The sequence below is a fragment of the Pipistrellus kuhlii genome, unplaced genomic scaffold (assembly GCF_014108245.1).
Source record: "Pipistrellus kuhlii isolate mPipKuh1 unplaced genomic scaffold, mPipKuh1.p scaffold_m20_p_71, whole genome shotgun sequence".
Taxonomy (NCBI): domain Eukaryota; kingdom Metazoa; phylum Chordata; class Mammalia; order Chiroptera; family Vespertilionidae; genus Pipistrellus; species Pipistrellus kuhlii.
This window is the reverse complement of record NW_023425575.1, coordinates 31,728-51,755: the sequence shown is the minus strand read 5'-3', so window position 1 is coordinate 51,755 and position 20,028 is coordinate 31,728. Positions and strand designations below refer to the sequence as shown.

Sequence of the window (20,028 nt, the reverse complement as noted above, 5' to 3'; positions counted from 1 at the left end):
CCATCCCCCCCACCCCCCCACAATGCCCCCCCATCCCACCCCCCCACCCCCCCCCAATGCCCCATCCCCATCCCATCCCCCAGCCCGCTCCCCCCACAATGCCCCAGCCCATCCCACCGCCTGGCTGCCCCCACAACGCCCCCCCATCCCCCCCCCTCCACCGCTCCCCCCACAATGCCCCCCCAGCCCCCCCCCCCCGGCCGCTCCCCTCACAATGCCCCACCCCAGCCCCTCCCCGGCCGCTCCCCCCCAATGCCCCACCCCATCCCCCCAGCCGCTCCCCCCACAATGCCCCACCCCATCCCCCCCCAGCAGCCCCCCCCACAATGCCCCCCCAGCCCACCCCCCCCGCCGCTCCCCCAACATTGCCCCCCAGCCCACCCCCCCCGCCGCTCCCCCCACAATGCCCCACCCCATCCCCCCCCAGCAGCCCCCCCCCACAATGCCCCCCCCGCCGCTCCCCCCACAATGCCCCCCCCCGCCGCTCCCCCCACAATGCCCCCCCCCGCCGCCCCCCCCACAATGCCCCCCCCCCACCCCCCGGCCGCCTCACCCGGGAGCACCAGCACCAGGCCCAGCGCGAAGGAGTCCGGGGAGCCGGCCAGGAGGGGCAGGCGCAGGGGCACGCTCTCCTGCAGCGCCCGCGACATGTGCTGCCCGGTCAGGCTGTCGATGGTGGCGCTCCAGGCCCGGGCCACACTGGCGCTCCCTGCGGCCGGAGGAGGCAGGTTCACCCCCAGGGACCCGCCCCCTGCCGGGCGCCAGGGCACAGGTTTTGGGGGAAACAGACAGACAAGAGCCACCTCACAGAGTTTTACTTCTGGCCGAAACCGGTGTGGCTCAGTGATAGAACGTCGGCTTAGGGACTGAAAGGTCCCGGGTTCGATTCCGGTCAAGGGCATGTACCTTGCTTGCAGGTTCAATCCCTGGCACAGGAGGCGGCCAATCAATGTGTCTCGCTCCCAGGCTGTTTCTCTCTCTCTCTCACCTTCCACGTTTCCCTTCAAATCAATGGAAGAAAATATCCTTCGGTGAGAACTTAAGTACAACGAAATGAGAATGTCCCCCAGCCCGGCCGGCCTGGCTCAGCTGGTGAGGCGCCTCAGCCGCCCGAGGCCGCACAGACCTCGCTCTGTCTCCCTCCGCTGCCGAACAGGGAAATCTCTGTCATCATGTCCTCCCTGTCCTCGCCTGCGCGATAAGGGAGCTCACGGGCCACCGGTTTCTCTGCCTGAAACCTGATAGCTTTCTGTTTTTTTTGTTTTTTTTTAATTGTTATTCCAGATCTGATCTTAATTTTTTTATATATATTTTATTGATTTTTTTTTTTTTTTTTACAGAGAGGAAGAGAGAGGGATAGAGAGTTAGAAACATCGATGAGAGAGAATCATTGATCAGCTGCCTCTTGCACAACCCTACTGAGGATGTGCCCACAACCAAGGTACATGCCCTTGACTAGAATCGAACCCGGGACCCTTCAGTCCCCAAGCCAATGCTCTATCCACTGAGCCAAACAGGTCTCCGCTGATCTTAATTTAAAAAAAAATTTTTTTTATTTTATTTTAGAGGGCAAAGGAGAGGGATAGAGAGAGATAGAAACATCCATGATGAGCCGGGACCGGTTTGGCTCAGTGGATAGAGCGTCAGCCTGCGGACTGAAAGATCCCAGGTTTGATTCCCGGCAAGGGCATGTACCTTGGTTGCAGACACATCTCCAGTAGGGGGTGTGCAAGTGGCAGCTGGTCGATGATTCTCTCTCATCGATGTTTCTACCTCTCTCTTCCTCTCTGTAAAAAATCAATAAAACATATTTTTTTTATTTTTAATATATTTTATTGATTTTACACAGAGAGGAATTGAGCGGGACCCTGTCTTTCTCCCGGGGAAGATCTATGGGTCAGAGCCTCCCCACAGTTCACTTCAGGCTTTGGGTCCAGAATTCCCCTGGACTAGCAGACCTGAGGAATAAAGGTTACACTTCCCTCCTTTAGAATGTTGGCTGACTATTCTCCCATGCATTCTGCTGCAACTTTTATGTTTTTAATACTAAAGGCCTGGTGCACAAAATTCGTGCATGGGGTGTGTGTGTGTGTGGGGGGGGTCCCTTCAGCCCTGCCTGCACCCTCTCAAACCCGGGACCCCTTGGAGGATAATGAAAGATGAGACAGAGGGCCGAGACCAGGGCCAGGACACAGGCTTTATTGGAGAGAAGACCCCTGCCGGGCTGCCTCCCAGAGGGAAAAGAGCTGGGGTGAAGACGCCTTTTTTAAAAAATATATATTTTATTGATTTTTTACAGAGAGGAAGGGAAAGGGATAGAGAATTAGAAACATCGATGAGAGAGACATTGATCAGCTATCTCCTGCACCCCACCCCCCCCCACACACACACACTGGGGATGTGCCTGCAACCAAGGTGCATGCCCTTGACTGGAATAGAACCTGGGACCTTTTAGTCCGCAGGCCAACGCTCTATCCACTGAGCCACACCAGTCAGGGATAGACACGCCTTTTGAGGGGAGGGATGGGAAGGGGTGGGGCTTAGGGCACTCAGCACACACTGATTGGTGGCTTCATGTAAGGCACATGATTAGGGACCTAAGGACTTAGGAATCGAGGGCTTAGGGTACTTGGCAGGTGCTGATGGGTGGTTCAATGTACAGTCCATGTCAGGTGCCTGGTTAGGGGCTCAGGAATGTCCATGCTGCAGGTGGAGTTTACATCATTCTTCATTCTCCATCCATCAGTTGGGGGAAGGGAGGATTTATCACCTCTCACAATCCGGGACCCCTGGCTCCTAACTGCTCACCTGCCTGCCTGCCTGATAGCCCCTAACTTCCCCCGCTGCTGACCTGATCATCCCCAACTGCTCTCCACGCCCCCTCCACCCCCGCCAGCCTGATCACTCTATGCAGCCTGTTCAGTCATCCATTTGGTTGTTTCGATTGTGAGAGTCACTTAAGCTTTTAATATATTTTTATTCATTTCAGAGATGAAGTGGGAGAGAGAGAGAGAGAGAGAGAGAGAGAGAGAGAGAGAGAGAGAGAGAGAGAGAGAGAGAAGAGGAGAGGAGAGAGAGAGGAGACGTCAATGATGAGAGAGAATCATGGATCGGCTGCCTCCCACAGTCCCCACACTGGGGATGGAGCCCACAACCTGGGCGTGTGCCCTGACCAGGCATCAAAATGCAACCCCTTGGTTCATAGGTTGATGCTCAACCACTGAGCCACACTGGCCAGGCTCTGCTCCCACTCCCTGCAGTATGGAGAGTGGTCCCAGCCGGAGAGACAGAAGGAGGTGGGCGGCGGGGGCAGAGGCTGGCAGGACGGGAGCGGGGGTCAGTGTCTGGCGGGGACAGGGCCCGGGTTGTGCGAGGTGAGGAGAATTCCCGGGCACGAGGGCGCCGCCAGGGGCAGGCAGTACCACCGCCCCCCGGGACCGTTCCACACGGCTCAGGTGGAACCGGTCACGTCAGGAGCATTTCACTCCAACTAGAGAAGCATCTTGGAGCAGTGCCCTGCGGGCGAGCCCAGCCGCCTCCTGCCCGTGGTTTGAACGTAAAAAGGCACGGAGACCTGCAAGGAATGTCTGAGCTCATCCGAGCCGAACGGCTGGCCTGTTAGCACAGGCTGGGAAGCAGGGCCTCACCGGACTGAGCTGATGCTCCTGAGAATGGCGGGCTATACCTGCCATCAATGAAAGGGATGCGGCCGAAACCGGTGTGGCTCAGGGGACAGAGTGTCGGCCTGCGAACTGAAGGGTCCCGGGTTCGATTCCGGTCAAGGGCATGTACCTTGGTTGCGGGCACATCCCCAGTTGGGGGTGTGCAGGAGGCAGCTGATCGGTGTTTCTCTCTCATGGATGTTTCTAACTCTCTGTCCCTCTCCCTCCCTCCCTGGAAAAAATCAATAAAATATATTTTAAAAAAGTAAGAAAGGGATGCAGATGGGCTGTTTGAAGTCCATTGGTGATAGACCAGAGGTGGGAGGAAGCAAAGTGGGGGTGGGGGGGACCCCCTGGGGCTGGATAAAAAGTGAAATGACGGACACACACCCAGGTGGGTGCAGGGACAATTAACATGATAATGAAGGAATTTGCGGCGTCTGTCCCGGCTCCCAGCCCGTTAGGGTGGGCCCCAGGGGCTCCAGAAAGGGGAGGTTACACGTGACCCAGATATTTCAGGGGTGTGTCATCACAGGTGCAAACAGACCGGTGGGCTCAGGGAAGGGGAAGGTGCATAGGAGGTGACTGCCACCATCATGGCGTTTAATTAAAGTTTCATTTCAGCCGAAACTGGTTTGGCTCAGTGGATAGAGCGTCGGACTGCGGACTGAAAGGTCCCGGGTTTGATTCCGGTCAAGGGCATGTACCTTGGTTGCGGGCACATCCCCTGTAGGGGGTGTAGGGAATGTGCAAGAGGCAGCTAGTCAGTGTTTCTCTCTCAGCAATGTTTCTAACTCTCTATCCCTCTCTTCCTCTCTGTACAAAATCAATAAAATATATCTTTTTTTAAAAATTAATATATATTTTTAAAATATATTTTATTGATTTTGTACAGAGAGGAAGGGAGAGAGATAGAAAGCTAGAAACATCAATGAGAGAGAGTCATCGATCAGCTGCCTCTTGCACACCCCCTACTGGGGATATGCCCGCAACCAAGGTACATGCCCTTGACCGGAATCGAACCCGGGTCCCTTCAATCCCCAAGCCGACGCTCTATCCATTGAGCCAAACCGGTCTCGGGAATAAAATATATCTTTAAAAAATAAAAAATGAAGTTTCATTTCAGACCGTCCTTGGTGGGGACTTTAGGTCTCTGAGTTTGCAAGCCCGCTGTGCAGGCCGCCCCGAGCTTATCAAGTCAGCATGGGGTCCCTTCCCTCCACAGAAATGCTGCTGCCGTAGGCCCCACCCCTCCTGGCCCGCCCGCCCGCCCCCGCCAGCCAGGTGGGGGTGGGCTTGGGCGTTTCCAGCGCTGAGGTAGAGATTTTATCTTCATTGGCTCCAGCTCCGGGCTTCTGCTCACCCTCACTGACCGTCGAGGAGCAGGTCCAGCCGCAGTCTGTCTGTCCGTCCGGTAGGTCCGGGCGCCTGACCCTCCTGGGCAGGAGACGGGGCTGTGGGTTCAGACATCCCCAGGGGCCTGGGGGCCTGAGCGGGCAGCGGGATGTCGGCCCGGCTCCATTCCGAGGCTGGAAAAGGCCCATTTCCCAGGGGAAAGCAGGAGCTGGCAGCTGTGTGCCAGAGGAGGGGTGGGGTGGAGTGGGGGAGGTTGGATGTGTGTCCACAGGCCCTGAGGCTGGTGTTTTTGGTTTCTGATTTTTACTGTTTATTTATTTTATGAATCCTCATGTGAGGATATATTTTTCCCCATAGATTTTATTTATTTATTTATTTATTTATTTATTTATTTATTATTTTTTATTTTATAGGTGAGGGCTGGGGGTGAGCTAAGAGGAGCAGGTGAGGGTGGGGTGAGCTGAGAGGAGCTGGTGAGAGCTGCAGGTGAGCAGCTGTGTATCTGGGGGCCCGGGGGCCTTTTTTTTTTTTTTAACATATTGATTTTAGCTGAAACCGGTTTGGCTCAGTGGAGCACATGTGTCAAACACAAGGCCCGCGGGCCAAATCCGTCCCGCCAGGCCTTGCAATGTGGCCTGCACCGCGCTGTCATCACTGCACTCCGCTGCGTTTCCATCACAATGACAGTTTATGACTGTTCAGTAAACCATTCGGCCCGCGATTTAGGCTGGATTTTAGATTTTGGCCCCTTCTCTGATTGAGTTCGACACCCCTAGGATAGAGCGTCGGCCTGCGGACTCAAGGGCCCCAGGTTCGATTCCGGTCAAGGGCATGTACCTTGGTTGTGGGCACATTCCCAGTAGGGGGTGTGCAAGAAGCAGCTGATCGATGTTTCTAACTCTCTATCCCCCTCTCTTACTCTCTGTGAAAAATAAATAAAATATGTTAAAAACAAACAAACAAAGAACATTGATTTCAGAGAGGAAGGGGGAGGGGGAGATAGGAACATCCATGAGGAGAGAGAATCGTGAGTCCTCTGCCTCCCGCACGCCCCTCACTGGCGATCAAGCCCACAACCTGGTGGGCATGGGCCCTGCCGGGGAGTCGAACCTGGTTCATAGGTCGACACTCAACCCCTGAGCCTTGCCAGCTGGTTCTCATATACTTTTTTAGAGAGAGTGGGAGGGAGAGGGAGAGGCAGAGAGAAAAACATCGATGTGAGAGAGACTCAAACCCAGACCGTTCGGCCCATGGGCCACTGAACCACTGAACCACTGGCTGTAACCACTGAACAACTGGCTGGGGCTGTTTGTTTTGTTATTTGAGAGAGATTTGTGGTTCCGCTCACACCTGCATGCATGGGCTGCTTCTGGTACGGACCCTGACTGGGGATTGAAGCTACAACCTTGGTGTATCAGGTGTGGCTCAGTGGATAGAGCGTCAGCCTGCGGACTGAAAAGTCCCAGGTTCGATTCTGATCAAGGGCATGTACCTTGGTTGAGGGCACATCCCAAGTAGGGGGTGTGCAAGAGGCAGCTAATTGATGATTCTCTCTCATCGATGTTTCTACCTATCCCTCTCTCTTCCTCTCTGTAAGAAATCAATAATATATCTATATCTATATCTATATCTATATCTATATTTATATCTATATCTATCTATCTATCTATCTATATATGAAGGAGATTGAGTTTTATTATTTTTCAAAATATTTTTACAGAGAGGAAGGGAGAGGGCTAGAGAGCCAGAAACATCGAATCAGCTGCCTCTTGCACAGTCCGCACTGGGGATGTGCCTGCCACCAAGGTTCATGCCCTTGACCGGAATTGAACCCGGGACCCTTCAGTCCGCAGGCCGACGCTCTATCCACTGAACCACCCAGCCAGGGCTCTGGGGGCTTCTCAGAAGTGGACTCACACAGGGCCTGTCTCCTGGTGACCGGCCCGTTTCACTCAGCCTAGGTCCTCAGGCTCATTCCTGTGGTGGCTGGGGTCCAAACCCGCTTCCTTTTCAAGGCTTTTGTTGCTGTTCCTTCAGGGAGATGTAGCCAGGACACGTCTGGTCCCAGGGGCCTGGGAAACTGCCCGGTCTTTTCTGGTCTGGAGCGAAGGGTGGCCTGTCCTCCCTCCCTGCCTCCCTCTCTCTCTCTCCCTCTCTCCCTCCCTGCCTCCCCCTCTCTCTCCCTCTCTCCCTCTCTCCTTCCTTCCCTCCCTTCCTCTCTCTCTCTCTTTCTCCCTCCTTCTTTCTCTTTCCCTCCCTCTCTCTCCCTCTCTCCTTCCCTCCCTCTCTCTCCCTCTCTCCTTCCCTCCCTCCCTCCCTCCCTTCCGCTCTCTCTCTCTCCCTCCCTCCCTCTCTTTCTCCCTCCTTCTTTCTCTTTCCCTCCCTCTCTCCCTCTCTCCTTCCCTCTCTCCCTCCCTCCCTCCCTCTCTATCTCTCCCTCTCTCCTTCCCTCTCTTCCTCCCTCCCTCTCTGTCTCTCTCCCTCCAGGCCACTGGAGGCCATGCCTGCTCCTGGCTTCCTGTGATCTGGGCTGGAATCTCTCCCTGCAGGTCCCATCTTCTCCCGCTCCGGCCCCAGGTGCGCATTCTGAGAACATTTCGCTTTGAAAACAGAAACAGAAACGCCCTCGCAGGTCTGCCTCCCTGGTGGGAGCATCAGCCTGTGGATGAAGGAGGGTCCCGGGTCCGATCCCCAGTGAAGGGCATGGAGCCTCGGCTGCAGGCTCCATCCCTGGCCCCAGTCAGGGTGCGACCGTGCAGGAGGCCACCCATCCATGTGTCTCTCTCACTTCGATGTTGGTTTGTTTTTCTAATTTTTAATATCCTTTTATTGATTTCAGGGAGGAAGGGAGAGGGAGAGAGAAACATCAGTGATTAGAGGGAATTATTGGTCGGCTGCCTCCTGCACCCCCCCCTCCCCCCCAGTGGGAATAAAACCCACAACCCAGGCATGAGCCCTGAGTAGGAATCACACTGTGACCTCCTGGTTCATAGGCTGATGTTCAGCCACGGAGCCAGGCCAGCTGGGCTGGGCGGACATTCCCGATGACGGCTTCCTGTCTTGTTTCCCTGCAGATCCCGCCTCTGACTCGGCTCCACCGAGATGCGGTGCGAAGCCCTCGCCCGGTTTGGCCAGAAGCTGGTGCGCAGGCGGCCCCTGGAGTGGAAGGAGGGCTCCGGAGGCGGCCTGGCCCGGTGCCTGAGCACCCTGGACCTGGTGGCCCTGGGGGTGGGCAGCACCCTGGGGGCGGGCGTGTACGTCCTGGCCGGGGAGGTGGCCCGGGACCAGGCGGGCCCGGCCATCGTGCTGTGCTTCCTGGTGGCCGCCGTGACCTCCGTGCTGTCGGGGCTGTGCTACGCCGAGTTCGGGGCGCGGGTGCCCTGCTCGGGGTCCGCCTACCTCTACAGCTACGTCACCATGGGGCAGCTGTGCGCCTTCGTCACCGGCTGGAACCTCATCCTCTCCTACGTCATCGGTGAGAGTGGGGCTGCCGGGGGGACCGCGGGAGGGGGGCTGGGGTCTGTGTCCTCAGTCATGAGCACTTCGAGGTCCAGGTTGTGAGGGGAAGTGGGTAACGGTGAGGAAAACCCCCACACGGTTGCCCTGGCCAGTTTGGCTCAGTGGCTAGAGCTTCCGCCTGCAGACTGAAGGGTCCCAGGTTCGATTCCGGTCAGGGGCATGTACCTCGGTTGCAGGTACATCCCCAGTGGGTGGTGGGCAGGAGGCAGCTGATGGATGCTTCTCTCTCATCAATGTTTCTCACTCTCTACCCCTCTCTCTTCCTCTCTGTAAAATCAACAAAACCGGCACTAATAAAAAGAGATATATGCAAATTGACCATGCATCCGTGGTGCCCACCAGCCAATCAGGAGTTGACATGCAAATTAACCCAACAAAGACTGTTGGGTTAATTTGCATACGCAGGAGCAGAGCAGAGGGTGGGGCGGGACTCCTGTATGACAGGGAGGGCAGTGGTGGGGTGGAGGGAGCTACAGGAGCGGCACCCCAGCCGGGAGCGGGGACTCAGGCTCCCGGGCGGCCTGGAGCAAAGCCAGGGGAAGGAAGGTCTATTATTTTTTTTAAAAAATATATTTTATTGAGTTTTTACAGAGAGGAAGAGAGAGGGATAGAAAGCCAGAAACATCGATGAAAGAGAAACATCCATCAGCTGCCTCTTGCACACCCCCTACTTGGGATGTGCCTGCAACCAAGGTACATGCCCTTGACCAGAATCGAACCTGGGACCCTTCAGTCCGCAGGCCGACGCTCCATCCACTGAGCCAATCCAGTTTTGACAGGAAGGCCTATTTTTGCACAAATCTTTGTGCGACGGGCCTCTAGTCTATTATAAAATAACAACAACAAAAACCCAAACTTGATTCTACCTGACTCTGGGCTGCTTTCTTTAAATCACCGAACCAGGACCAGGAAGCAGTGGGAGGGCAGGCACCAGGGAAGGGTCCCCTGGGTGAGAGACGTGGCCCAAGGCTCATGCCTCTCTAAGATGAGGGCTCTGCTCGGCTGCCGCTGGCTTCAGGAGACCCCCCCAACCCCCCGACCACCTGATTTCATATTTCTTTTAAATAGAACGCATTGTTATTTATTTATTTTTTTTTGATTTCTTAAACCATTTAATAAATTACGCAGTACAAATTTTATAATATAGAATATTAAGTTGTAGAAGGCTAAACTGGGAGACATAACTGGACAGAAAATGGAACAAAAGTAGAACCTACTTTTACTTTATTCACTGATTCTTAGTTGCGATTTGTTACACCCAGACTTCGTGATCCCCAAGGATCACCAGGGAGTCGAGTCCGATGCAATAAACAAAAGAGCCTCTTCCATGCTAGCATGGGCTCTGTCACACTCAGGCGACAGCATGGCAGAAGAGAAGAACGCATTGTTATTGATTTTAGAGAGGAAGGGAGAGGGAGAGGCAGAAACATCGAGAGAGTCAATGATCGGCTGCCTCCCCCACTCCCCACAATGGGGATCAAGCCCGCAACCCGGGCATGTGCCCTAACAGAATTGAACTATGACCTCCTGGTTCATAGGTTGACGCTCAACCACTGGGCCACACCGGCTGGGCCCGATTTAAAATTTCACCCCTCACCTTCCAGTCCTCCGGGGGTTACTCCCCTGCTTTCCTTCCTTCCTTCCTTCCTTCCTTCCTTCCTTCCTTCCTTCCTTCCTTCCCTCTCCCTTTCTCCCTTTCTTTCTTTCTTTCTTTCTCCCTTTCTTTTCTTTCTTTTTTTTTTTTTTTAAATATATTTTATTGATTTTTTACAGAGAAGAAGGAGAGGGATAGAGAGTTAGAAACATTGATGAAAGAGAGACATCAATCATCTGCCTCCTGCACCCCCCCCCCCAACTGGGGATGTGCCCGCAACCAATGTACATGCCCTTGACAGGAATCGAACCCGGGACCCTTCAGTCCACAGACTGGTGCTCTATCCACTGAGCCACACCGGTCTTGGCTCCCCTGCTTTCTTTCTTTGCATAATGCGCACTCCTAACAAATCCCATACTTCACCTGACACCATTGTGTCTCCTCTCCCCGCCCCATGGGGAGGCAGAGTCCTGGGCTGGGAGCTCAGTTGATTAGAGAGTTCTCATCCTCCAAGGTTGCTGGTTTGAGGTCTCTCTCTCTCTCTCTCTCTCTCTCTTCCTCCCTCTCCCCTTCCTCTCTCTAAAATAACAAATTAAAAAATGTTTTTAAAAAGGGAGAAAGCAGAAGTGAAACTCTGTGAGGTGGCTCTTGCCTGTCTGTTTCCCCACAAACCTGCGCCCTGGCGCCCAGCAGGGGGCAGGTCACTGGGAGTGAACGTGTCCCCTCCGGCCGCAGGGAGCGCCAGTGTGGCCCGGGCCTGGAGCACCACCATTGACAGCCTGACCGGGCAGCACATGTCGCGGGCGCTGCAGGAGAGCGTGCCCCTGCGCCTGCCCCTCCTGGCCGGCTCCCTGGACTTCTTCGCGCTGGGCCTGGTGCTGCTGCTCACGGGTGAGGCGGCCGGGGGGTGGGCTGGGCTGGGGCATTGTGGGGGGGAGCGGCCGGGGCGGGGGAGGCTTGGCTGGGGCGAAGGGGTGGGGAGATGGAAGGCCAGAAAGGGGGTCGTTCGGCTGCCCAGTATAATTAGCATATTATACTTTTATTATTTTATAGATTTTTTAAAATTCATTTGTTTGTTTTTTTAATATATATATATAATTATTGCAGAGAAGAAGGGAGGGAGAGCTAGAAATATCAGTGATGAGGGAGAATCACCGATCAGCTGCTTCCTACATGCCCCCACACTGGGGATCCACCCCCCACACCAGGCCTGAGCCCTGACTGGGAATCGAACCGTGACCTGGCGGTTTGTAGGACGACACGCAACCCTCTGCCTGGGCCCAATAGAGTAATTCTTCAAAGAAAAGAAATCTGCCCTCACTGCTTAGGCTCAGTGGATCAGCTGCCTCCTGCACGCCCCCCACCGGGGATGTGCCCGCAACCAAGGTACATGCCCTTGAGACCGGAATCGAACCTGGGACCCTTCAGTCCGCAGGCCGACGCCCTATCCACTGAGCCACACCGGCCAGGCACAGTTCCAGCACAGTTTCATGGCCTCCAGGGGAAACCTGCATCATTGAGCAGCCCCCGCCCCGCCTGCCCCTGGGCACCACCCCTCGGCCTGCTGTCTGGATTTCCGTCCCATCTCCCCCCAGGTCTCGTGGTCCTGGGAGCTCGCCAGTCGGCCCTGGTGACCAAAGTGTTTACCAGCGTGAACCTCCTGGTGCTCAGTTTCATCGTTCTCTCCGGCTTCCTCACGGGGCGCCTGCACCACTGGCAGCTCACGGGGCAGGACTACGCGCTGGCCGAGTCCGAGGCCAATGGCACTGTGAGGTCAGGAGGGCAATTATTTTTAATACATTTTATTGTTCTTTTACAGAGAGGAAGGGAGAGGGAGAGGGAAACATCCATGATGAGAGAGAACCAATAATCGGCTGCCTCCTGCACGCCCCACACTGGGGATCCAGTGAGCCCCATAACCCGGGCAGGTGCCCTCGGCCAGGAATTGAACCTTGACCTCTAGGCTGGTAGGTCAATGCCACACCGGCCGGGGGGAGGGCACTCTTGGCCGCAGACGTGTGTGGAGTGCGGAGCTGGGAGTGCAGAGCTGGGAGTGCGGTGGGAGGCAGGTGCGGGCGGATGGGCTGGGGGTGGGGTGGGGGGTGGACCAGGGCTGCGGTCCCGGGGAGATGGCTCAGCTGCTCACCCTCCTCCTCCCCTGCCTCCTCTCCCCACAGCCTGGGCCCGCTGGGCGCCGGGGGCTTCGTGCCTTTTGGCTTCCAGGGGGTTCTCCGCGGGGCAGCCACCTGCTTCTACGCCTTCGTGGGTTTTGACCGAATCTCCACCGCAGGTACCGGGTCCGGCTGCCGGGGGGTATCGGGGGCTGGTGGAGGGGGTACGGGGCTGGTGGTAGGGGGTACGGGGCTGGTGGAGGGAGTATGGGGCTGGTGGAGGGGACACGGGGCTGGTAGGGGGGGCACGGGGCTGGTGGGGGGGGCACGGGGCTGGTGGGGGGGGCACGGGGCTGGTGGGGGGGGCACGGGGCTGGTGGGGGGGGCACGGGGCTGGTGGGGGGCACGGGGCTGGTGGGGGGACACGGGGCTGGTGGGGGGTACACGGGGCTGGTGGGGGGGGCACGGGGCTGGTGGGGGGCACGGGGCTGGTGGGGGGGCACGGGGCTGGTGAGGGGGCACGGGGCTGGTGGGGGGGCTCAGGGCTGGTGGAGGGGGCACGGGGCTGGTGGAGGGGGCACGGGGCTGGGGGAGGGGGGCACGGGGCTGGTGGGGGGACACGGGGCTGGTGGGGGGGTCACGGGGCTGGTGGAGGGGGCACGGGGCTGGTGGGGGGGGACACGGGGCTGGTGGGGGGGGCACGGGGCTGGTGGAGGGGGGCACGGGGCTGGTGGGGGGGGACACGGGGCTGGTGGGGGGACACGGGGCTGGTGGGGGGGGCACGGGGCTGGTGGGGGGACACGGGGCTGGTGGGGGGGGACACGGGGCTGGTGGAGGGGGCACGGGGCTGGTGGAGGGGGGCACGGGGCTGGTGGGGGGACACGGGGCTGGTGGGGGGGGCACGGGGCTGGTGGGGGGCACGGGGCTGGTGGGGGGGGGCACAGGGCTGGTGGAGGGGGCACGGGGCTGGTGGGGGGGGAACGGGGCTGGTGGGGGGGGCACGGGGCTGGTGGGGGGCACGGGGCTGGTGGGGGGGGCACGGGGCTGGTGGGGGGCACGGGGCTGGTGGGGGGGGCACGGGGCTGGTGGGGGGGCACGGGGCTGGTGGAGGGGCACAGGGCTGGTGGAGGGGGCACGGGGCTGGTGGAGGGGGTATGGGGCTGGTGGAGGGGCACAGGGCTGGTGGGGGGGCACGGGGCTGGTGGGGGGTACACGGGGCTGGTGGGGGGGGCACGGGGCTGGTGGGGGGAGACACGGGGCTGTTGGGGGGGCACGGGGCTGGTGGAGGGAGTATGGGGCTGGTGGAGGGGGTATGAGGCTGGTGGAGGGGCACGGGGCTGGTGGGGGGGGGCACGGGGCTGGTGGAGGGGGTATGGGGCTGGTGGAGGGGCACAGGGCTGGTGGGGGGGGCACGGGGCTGGTGGGGGGTACACGGGGCTGGTGGGGGGGGCACGGGGCTGGTGGGGGGTACACGGGGCTGGTGGGGGGGGCACGGGGCTGGTGGGGGGAGACACGGGGCTGTTGGGGGGGCACGGGGCTGGTGGAGGGAGTATGGGGCTGGTGGAGGGGGTATGAGGCTGGTGGGGGGGCACGGGGCTGGTGGGGGGGCACGGGGCTGGTGGGGGGGGTACGGGGCTGGTGGGGGGGCACAGGGCTGGTGGGGGGGCACGGGGCTGGTGGGGGGGCACGGGGCTGGTGGAGGGGGCACGGGGCTGGTAGGGGGGGCACGGGGCTGGTGAGGGGGGTACGGGGCTGGTGGGGGGGCACGGGGCTGGTGGGGGGGGCACGGGGCTGGTGGAGGGAGTATGGGGCTGGTGGAGGGGGTATGAGGCTGGTGGGGGGGCACGGGGCTGGTGGGGGGGCACGGGGCTGGTGAGGGGGTACGGGGCTGGTGGGGGGGTACGGGGCTGGTGAGGGGGGTACGGGGCTGGTGGGGGGGCACGGGGCTGGTGAGGGGGGTACGGGGCTGGTGGGGGGGCACGGGGCTGGTGGGGGGGGCACGGGGCTGGTGGAGGGGGGCACGGGGCTGGTGGGGGGGCACGGGGCTGGTGGAGGGGGACACGGGGCTGGTGGGGGGCTCACAGGGCTGGTGGGGGGGGAACGGGGCTGGTGGGGGGGGAACGGGGCTGGTGGGGGGGGCACGGGGCTGGTGGGGGGCACGGGGCTGGTGGGAGGGGGCACAGGGCTGGTGGGAGGGGGCACAGGGCTGGTGGGAGGGGACACAGGGCTGGTGGAGGGGGGCCCGGCTTCGGGGAGTTCCCCAGGAGGAGGGTTCTGTGCCCCCGCCGGCCTGTGTCCCTGACCCTCGCCCTCCCGCTCGCAGGGGAAGAAGCGCGGGACCCGCAGCGGGCCATCCCGCTGGGCACCGTGGCCTCGCTCTCCATCTGCTTCCTGGCGTACTGCGGGGTGTCGGCCGCCCTCACCCTCATGGTGCCCTACTACCAGCTCAGCCCCCACAGCCCCCTGCCCGACGCCTTCCTGCACGTGGGCTGGCCCTGGGCCCGCTACGTGGTGGCCGCCGGCACCCTCTGCGCCCTCTCGTCCAGGTCAGTGCCGGCGGCTGCCCCCTCCCCGCTCCCCCCCCCCTCCCCGTGCCCAGCCGCCCCGCCCGGGGGAGGGACCGAGGGAGACACACCGGGAGCCCGGGGTTGGGCAAACTCATTCGTCAGCAGGACGACGATATCCATTTCTTTGGAGAGCCAAATGTTTTAAACTTACACTGTACAGGTAAGTACATTAACTTAATGAGGGGACGCCTAAGCCGGCCTCTGCTAAAAGCTCAAGGGGCCAAAGAGCCGCATGTGGCTCGTGAGCCGCAGTTCGTGGCTCAGTGGCTCGGGCGTCGGCCTGTGGGCCAAAGGCTCACAGGTTTAGTTCCGGTCTAGGGCATGCGCCTTGGTTGCAAGTTCGATCCCCAGTCTTGTTCAGGGCAGGGGCAGGCGGCAATCCATCGATGGGTCTCTCTCCCATTGATGTTTCTCTGTGTGTGTCTCTCCTCCTCCCTCCCACTCTCTCTAAAACTCCACGGAGCCCTAGCCAGCGTGGCTCAGTGGATAGAGCGTCAGCCTGCGGACTGAAAGGTCCCAGGTTCGATTCCAGTCAAGGGCACGTACATTGATTGCGGGTACATCCCCAGTGCGGGGAGTGCAGGAGGAGGTAGCTGATGGATGATTCTCTCTCATCAATGTTTCTAACTCTCTCTCCCTCTCCCTTCCTCTCTGAAAAAAAAAAAAAATCAAAATATATTTAAAAAAAATAAAATAGAATAAAACCCAATGGAAAAATATCCTCAGGGGAGGATGAACGGCAGAGTGTGGGCCAGTCATGGGTGCCATACCCACACTCCTTTCCCCTGCCTCCGCCAGCCTGCTGGGCGGCATGTTCCCTGTGCCCCGGGTGATCCTGGCCATGGCCGAGGACGGACTCCTGTTCCGGGCACTGGCCCGGATCCACCCCCGGACTCACACCCCCATCGTGGCCACCGTAGTGTCCGGGATTTTTACAGGTGAGTAAGCCAAACCCCAAACCTATCCCTGTTCCCATCCAACTCCCTCCGCTGGGATGTCCCCGGTGGGTCCTCACCCGCTCCCTTCCCACCCCGCCCGTGTCTGCCCTCTCCTCTCCCCCCTACCCCCTGTCTGCCGCTCCCCTCCACACCCCCCGTGTCTGCCCCCTCCGTGCAGCCCTCATGGCCTTCCTCTTCGAGCTCAACAACCTGGTGGACCTCATGCTGATCGGGACTCTGCTAGCCTATTCCCTGGTGGCCTTCTCCGTGCTGGTTCTCAGGTGAGGCCCCGCGAGGTTTGTTTTTATTTCTTTGTATGGATCTCAGAGAGGAAGGGAGGGGAGGCAGAGACAGAAACATCCGCGATGAGAGGGAATCTCGGATCGGCTGCCTCCTGCACGCCTGGCCTCGGGGGACGGGGGCCGTGCCTACAACCTGGGCCTGTGCCCTCGACCGGGAATCGAACCAGGACCTCGTGCGTGGCTCCCAGGCTGTAGGCGCTCAGCAACCGAGCCGCTGCGGCTTCGGCTCCACTGAGTCTCGAATGAGGGGACTGGGAGCAATGGGCATCTTTTTAATTTTTTTTATTTTTAATGTTTTATTGATTTTTTTTTTTTTTTTTTTACAGAGGGGAAGAGAGGGAGAGAGAGTTAGAAACACCGATGAGAGAGAAACATCCATCAGCTGCCTCCTGCACACCCCCTACCGGGAATGTGCCTGCAACCAAGTATTAATACATGCCCTGGACCGGAATCGAACCTGGGACCCTTCAGTCTGCAGGCCGACACTCTAATTCACTGAGCCACACCGGTGAGGGATGTTTTTGTTGATTTGAGAGAGACAGAGAGACAGACAGAGAGACAGGGGGACATCTTGGTTGCCTTCCATAGACACCCCGACTGGGCGTGTGCCCTGACTGGGGATCGAACCGGGACCTCCTGGTTCTTGGGTCATCCACGCTCAACCACGTGAGCCACCCGGGCTTGGGCTCCTGAGGAAGAGACAGACGGAGACAGACAGACATCGTGGTTGCCTCCCATAGGCACCCCGACTGGGGACGACCCCCCAGCTGGGCCCGCGCGCTGACCACACATGGCACCGGGGGTCTCAGCTGCCCTGGAGGATGCTCGCCCGGCGGAGCCCCCCGCCAGGGCTCGAACCCGGGGCCCTGATGGGGGAGCTGCTCCCCTCTTGCCTCCGAGCGGCCTCCTCGGGTGCTGCCCACGCGGGCAGGGAAGGGCCCTGTGATGGGGAGGTGGGGGGGCGTGTGAAGGCGGCAGGCCTGTCTCACCAGGTACCAGCCGGACCAGCATCCGGGCGAGAAGGAGAAGCCGGGGGAGGAGATGACGGAGGTGCAGCGGGGGCCGGACCCGGAGCCGGAGGCGGGCGCGGCGGGCGCCCTGCGAGGCCTGTGGAGCCCCGGGAGCGCCGAGCCCACCCCGCGGTCCGGCCGCGCCGTCTACGGCTGCGCCTTGGCGCTGGGTGAGCGGGGGGGGGGGGGGGGGGGGGCCGGAGGGGGGGGCGCGGGTGCCTGGACAGATGCGGGCCCATCGCTTTGTTCCTGATGTCATCCCATGGGTTTTTACTTTATTTTTTAAAATATATTTTTATTGCCCTGACCGGTTTGGCTCAGTGGATAGAGCGTCGGCCTGCAGACTCAAGGGTCCCGGGTTCGATTCCGGCCAAGGGCATGTGCCTGGGTTGCAGGCACATCCCCAGTAGAGGGTGTGCAGGAGGCAGCTGATCAATGACTCTCTCTCATCGATGTTTCTGACTCTCCATCCCTCTCCCTTCCTCTCTGTAAAAAAATCAATAAAATATATGTTTAAAAAATAAAAAATATTTTTATTGAATTTTTACAGGGAGGAAGGGGAAAGGATGGAGAGTTAGAAACATCGATGAGAGAGAAACATCCATCAGCTGCCTCCTGCACACCCTCTACTGGGGATGTGCCCGCAACCAACATACATGCCCTTGACAGGAATCGAACCCGGGACCCTTCAGTCCGCAGGCCGACGCTCTATCCATTGAGCCACACCGGTCAGGGCATCCCATTGATGTTTGGAGAGAGTGGACCTGGGGGTGGGGGTGGGAGAGAAACACTGACGTGAGGGAGACACACAGACCCGATGCCTCCCGCACGAGGGGTCGAACCTGCCACCCGGGTGCATGTCCCTGAATCGAACCCGTGACCCTGAGGTGCAGGGCCGGCGCTCTAACCACTGAGCTACCCAGGCCGGGCAGGAAGGCCCAGGTGGATGTGGGCGGTTTGAGGTGGGATGTGACCCGAGCCCTCGACACCTTTGGCCTCTGAACTTGACCTGCTCTCCCCCCGCCCGCCCGCCCGCCCGCCCCGGCAGCCGTGCTGCTGACCGCCCTGAGCCTGGCCCTGGCCCAGTGGCCCGGCCGTCTGGCCTCGGGGGACCCCCTGGCCGCTGCCGTGACGGGGCTGCTGCTGCTGCTGGTGGTGGGGCTCACGGCCGTCCTCTGGAGGCAGCCCCAGAACCCCGCTGCTCTGCGCTTCAAGGTGGGTGACCTGTGACCCCCGGGGGGGGGGGGAGTCTGCCCACCTCGCTGGACGGGGAGGCAGGGGGAGGGCTGGCATGAAGGGACCGGAACAACATGGAGGGATGGACAGGAACAGAGCAGAGACCAGGAGCCAGGGGTCAGACGGCTGGACCTCAGAGAGAGGGTGGGGGTAAGAGGGAGAGATCAACCAAAGGACTTGTGTGCACACCTAGGAGCCTAACCAGGCGTCGAGGACAACAGCGGGGTGGGCATGGGCGGTTGAGGACAAATATGTGATACCTTAATCAATTAAGAAATGAAGAGGAAAAAAAAGATTGGTACACATGGTACTTAAGATTCTTTAAAAATATATTTTTATTGATTTTGTACAGAGAGGAAGAGAGAGGGATAGAGAGCTAGAAACATCGATGAGAGAGAAACATCGATCAGCTGCCTCCTGCACACCCCCTACTGTGGATGTGCCCGCAACCGAGGTACATACCCTTGACCGGAATCGAACCCGGGACCCTTCAGTCCGCAGGCCGACGCTCTATCCACTGAGCCAAACTGGTTTCGGCAGTACTTAAGGTTCTTAAGATACATTATAAATGAAACAGACTTTAATGATTAAGCTAAGAACTTAAACAACAGTGACATGATTCCGTAACTTATGAAACAAATAACAACCAGAAGTTGTTTATGAACTAAAATCCTCCTCAAACACAGAACTATAAAAAAGAATAAAATAGCCAAAGCCAGTTTGGCTCAGTGGATGGAGCGTCGGCCTGCGGACTCAAGGGTCCCTGGTTCGATTCCGGTCAAGGGCATGCACATTGGTTGCGGGCACATCCCCAGTGGGTGTGTGTGTGTGTGTGTGTGCAGGAGGCAGCTGAATAAAATAATATAAATAAAATAAAATAAAATAAAATAAAAGGACCACGCTGACCCACACTCCACTCAGCGGCATGCGCTGGGAGACCCCGTCTACCAGGCGTGGAGGGCGTGGCCTGCCGGGACTGGGCTCCTCCCGCCCCCCCAGGGACGGGGTCTCCCTCCGGGCGCTCAGGGGTGACCTTCGCCCCAGGTGCCCGCGCTGCCCGCGCTGCCCCTCGCCAGCATCTTCGTGAACCTGTACCTGATGCTGCAGATGCCCGCCCACACCTGGGCGCAGTTCGGCGTCTGGATGGCGATGGGTACGTGGCCTCCGGGGGGAAAGGAGGGGGACTGAACCCCAGATCCTCCCTCCCCCAGCTCCCCTCTCCCCCCCAGCCATCTCCGGGGTCCCCACTCACCGCCGTGTCCCCCAGGCGCCGCCATCTACTTCGGCTACGGGATCCGGCACAGCGCGGAGGCCGCCCGGGCGCAGACCCGGCTCTAGGGACCCGGACTCCGGCCCCGAGCATCTCCTGTCCCCGGGCCCTGCCTCCCCGGGGATGAGGGGGGCCCCAGACCTCCCCGGGGGTGAGGGGGCCTCCCTGGGGTGGGGGGGGCCTCCCTGGGGTGGGGGGACCTCTCTAGGGGTGGGGGACCCCGGGCCAGGCTCCTGTCCCCATGGAGAGGCGGGGACGCAGAGCGCACACGGTGCCAGGTGTGGGGATGCGCTCCCCACGCCAGGCAGATGGGACCCCGGCCCCGGGGAGGGAGGACATGGCCCCAGAGAGGACCCGGCCCCGGGGCGGGAGGACATGGCCCCCCAGAGGGCACCCCGGCCCCGGGGAGGGAGGACATGGAGGAAGGACATGGCCCCCCAGAGCACCCAGGCCCCGGAGAGGG

General features: G+C 59.7%; 1 protein-coding gene across 1 annotated transcript; it reads left to right on the top strand.

Moving 5' to 3' along the window:
- Positions 1-8,120: 8,120 nt before the first annotated feature.
- LOC118710276 (cationic amino acid transporter 3-like) lies at positions 8,121-19,643 on the top strand. Its single transcript, XM_036422732.2, has 11 exons — positions 8,121-8,493; positions 10,867-11,022; positions 11,727-11,904; positions 12,309-12,421; positions 14,566-14,788; positions 15,608-15,747; positions 15,926-16,028; positions 17,042-17,229; positions 18,108-18,274; positions 19,340-19,448; positions 19,563-19,643. The coding sequence occupies exons 1-11, from the start codon at positions 8,121-8,123 to the stop codon at positions 19,631-19,633; spliced, it is 1,821 nt and encodes a 606-aa protein (XP_036278625.1). The 3' UTR covers positions 19,634-19,643.
- The last annotated feature ends 385 nt before the right edge of the window (positions 19,644-20,028 follow it).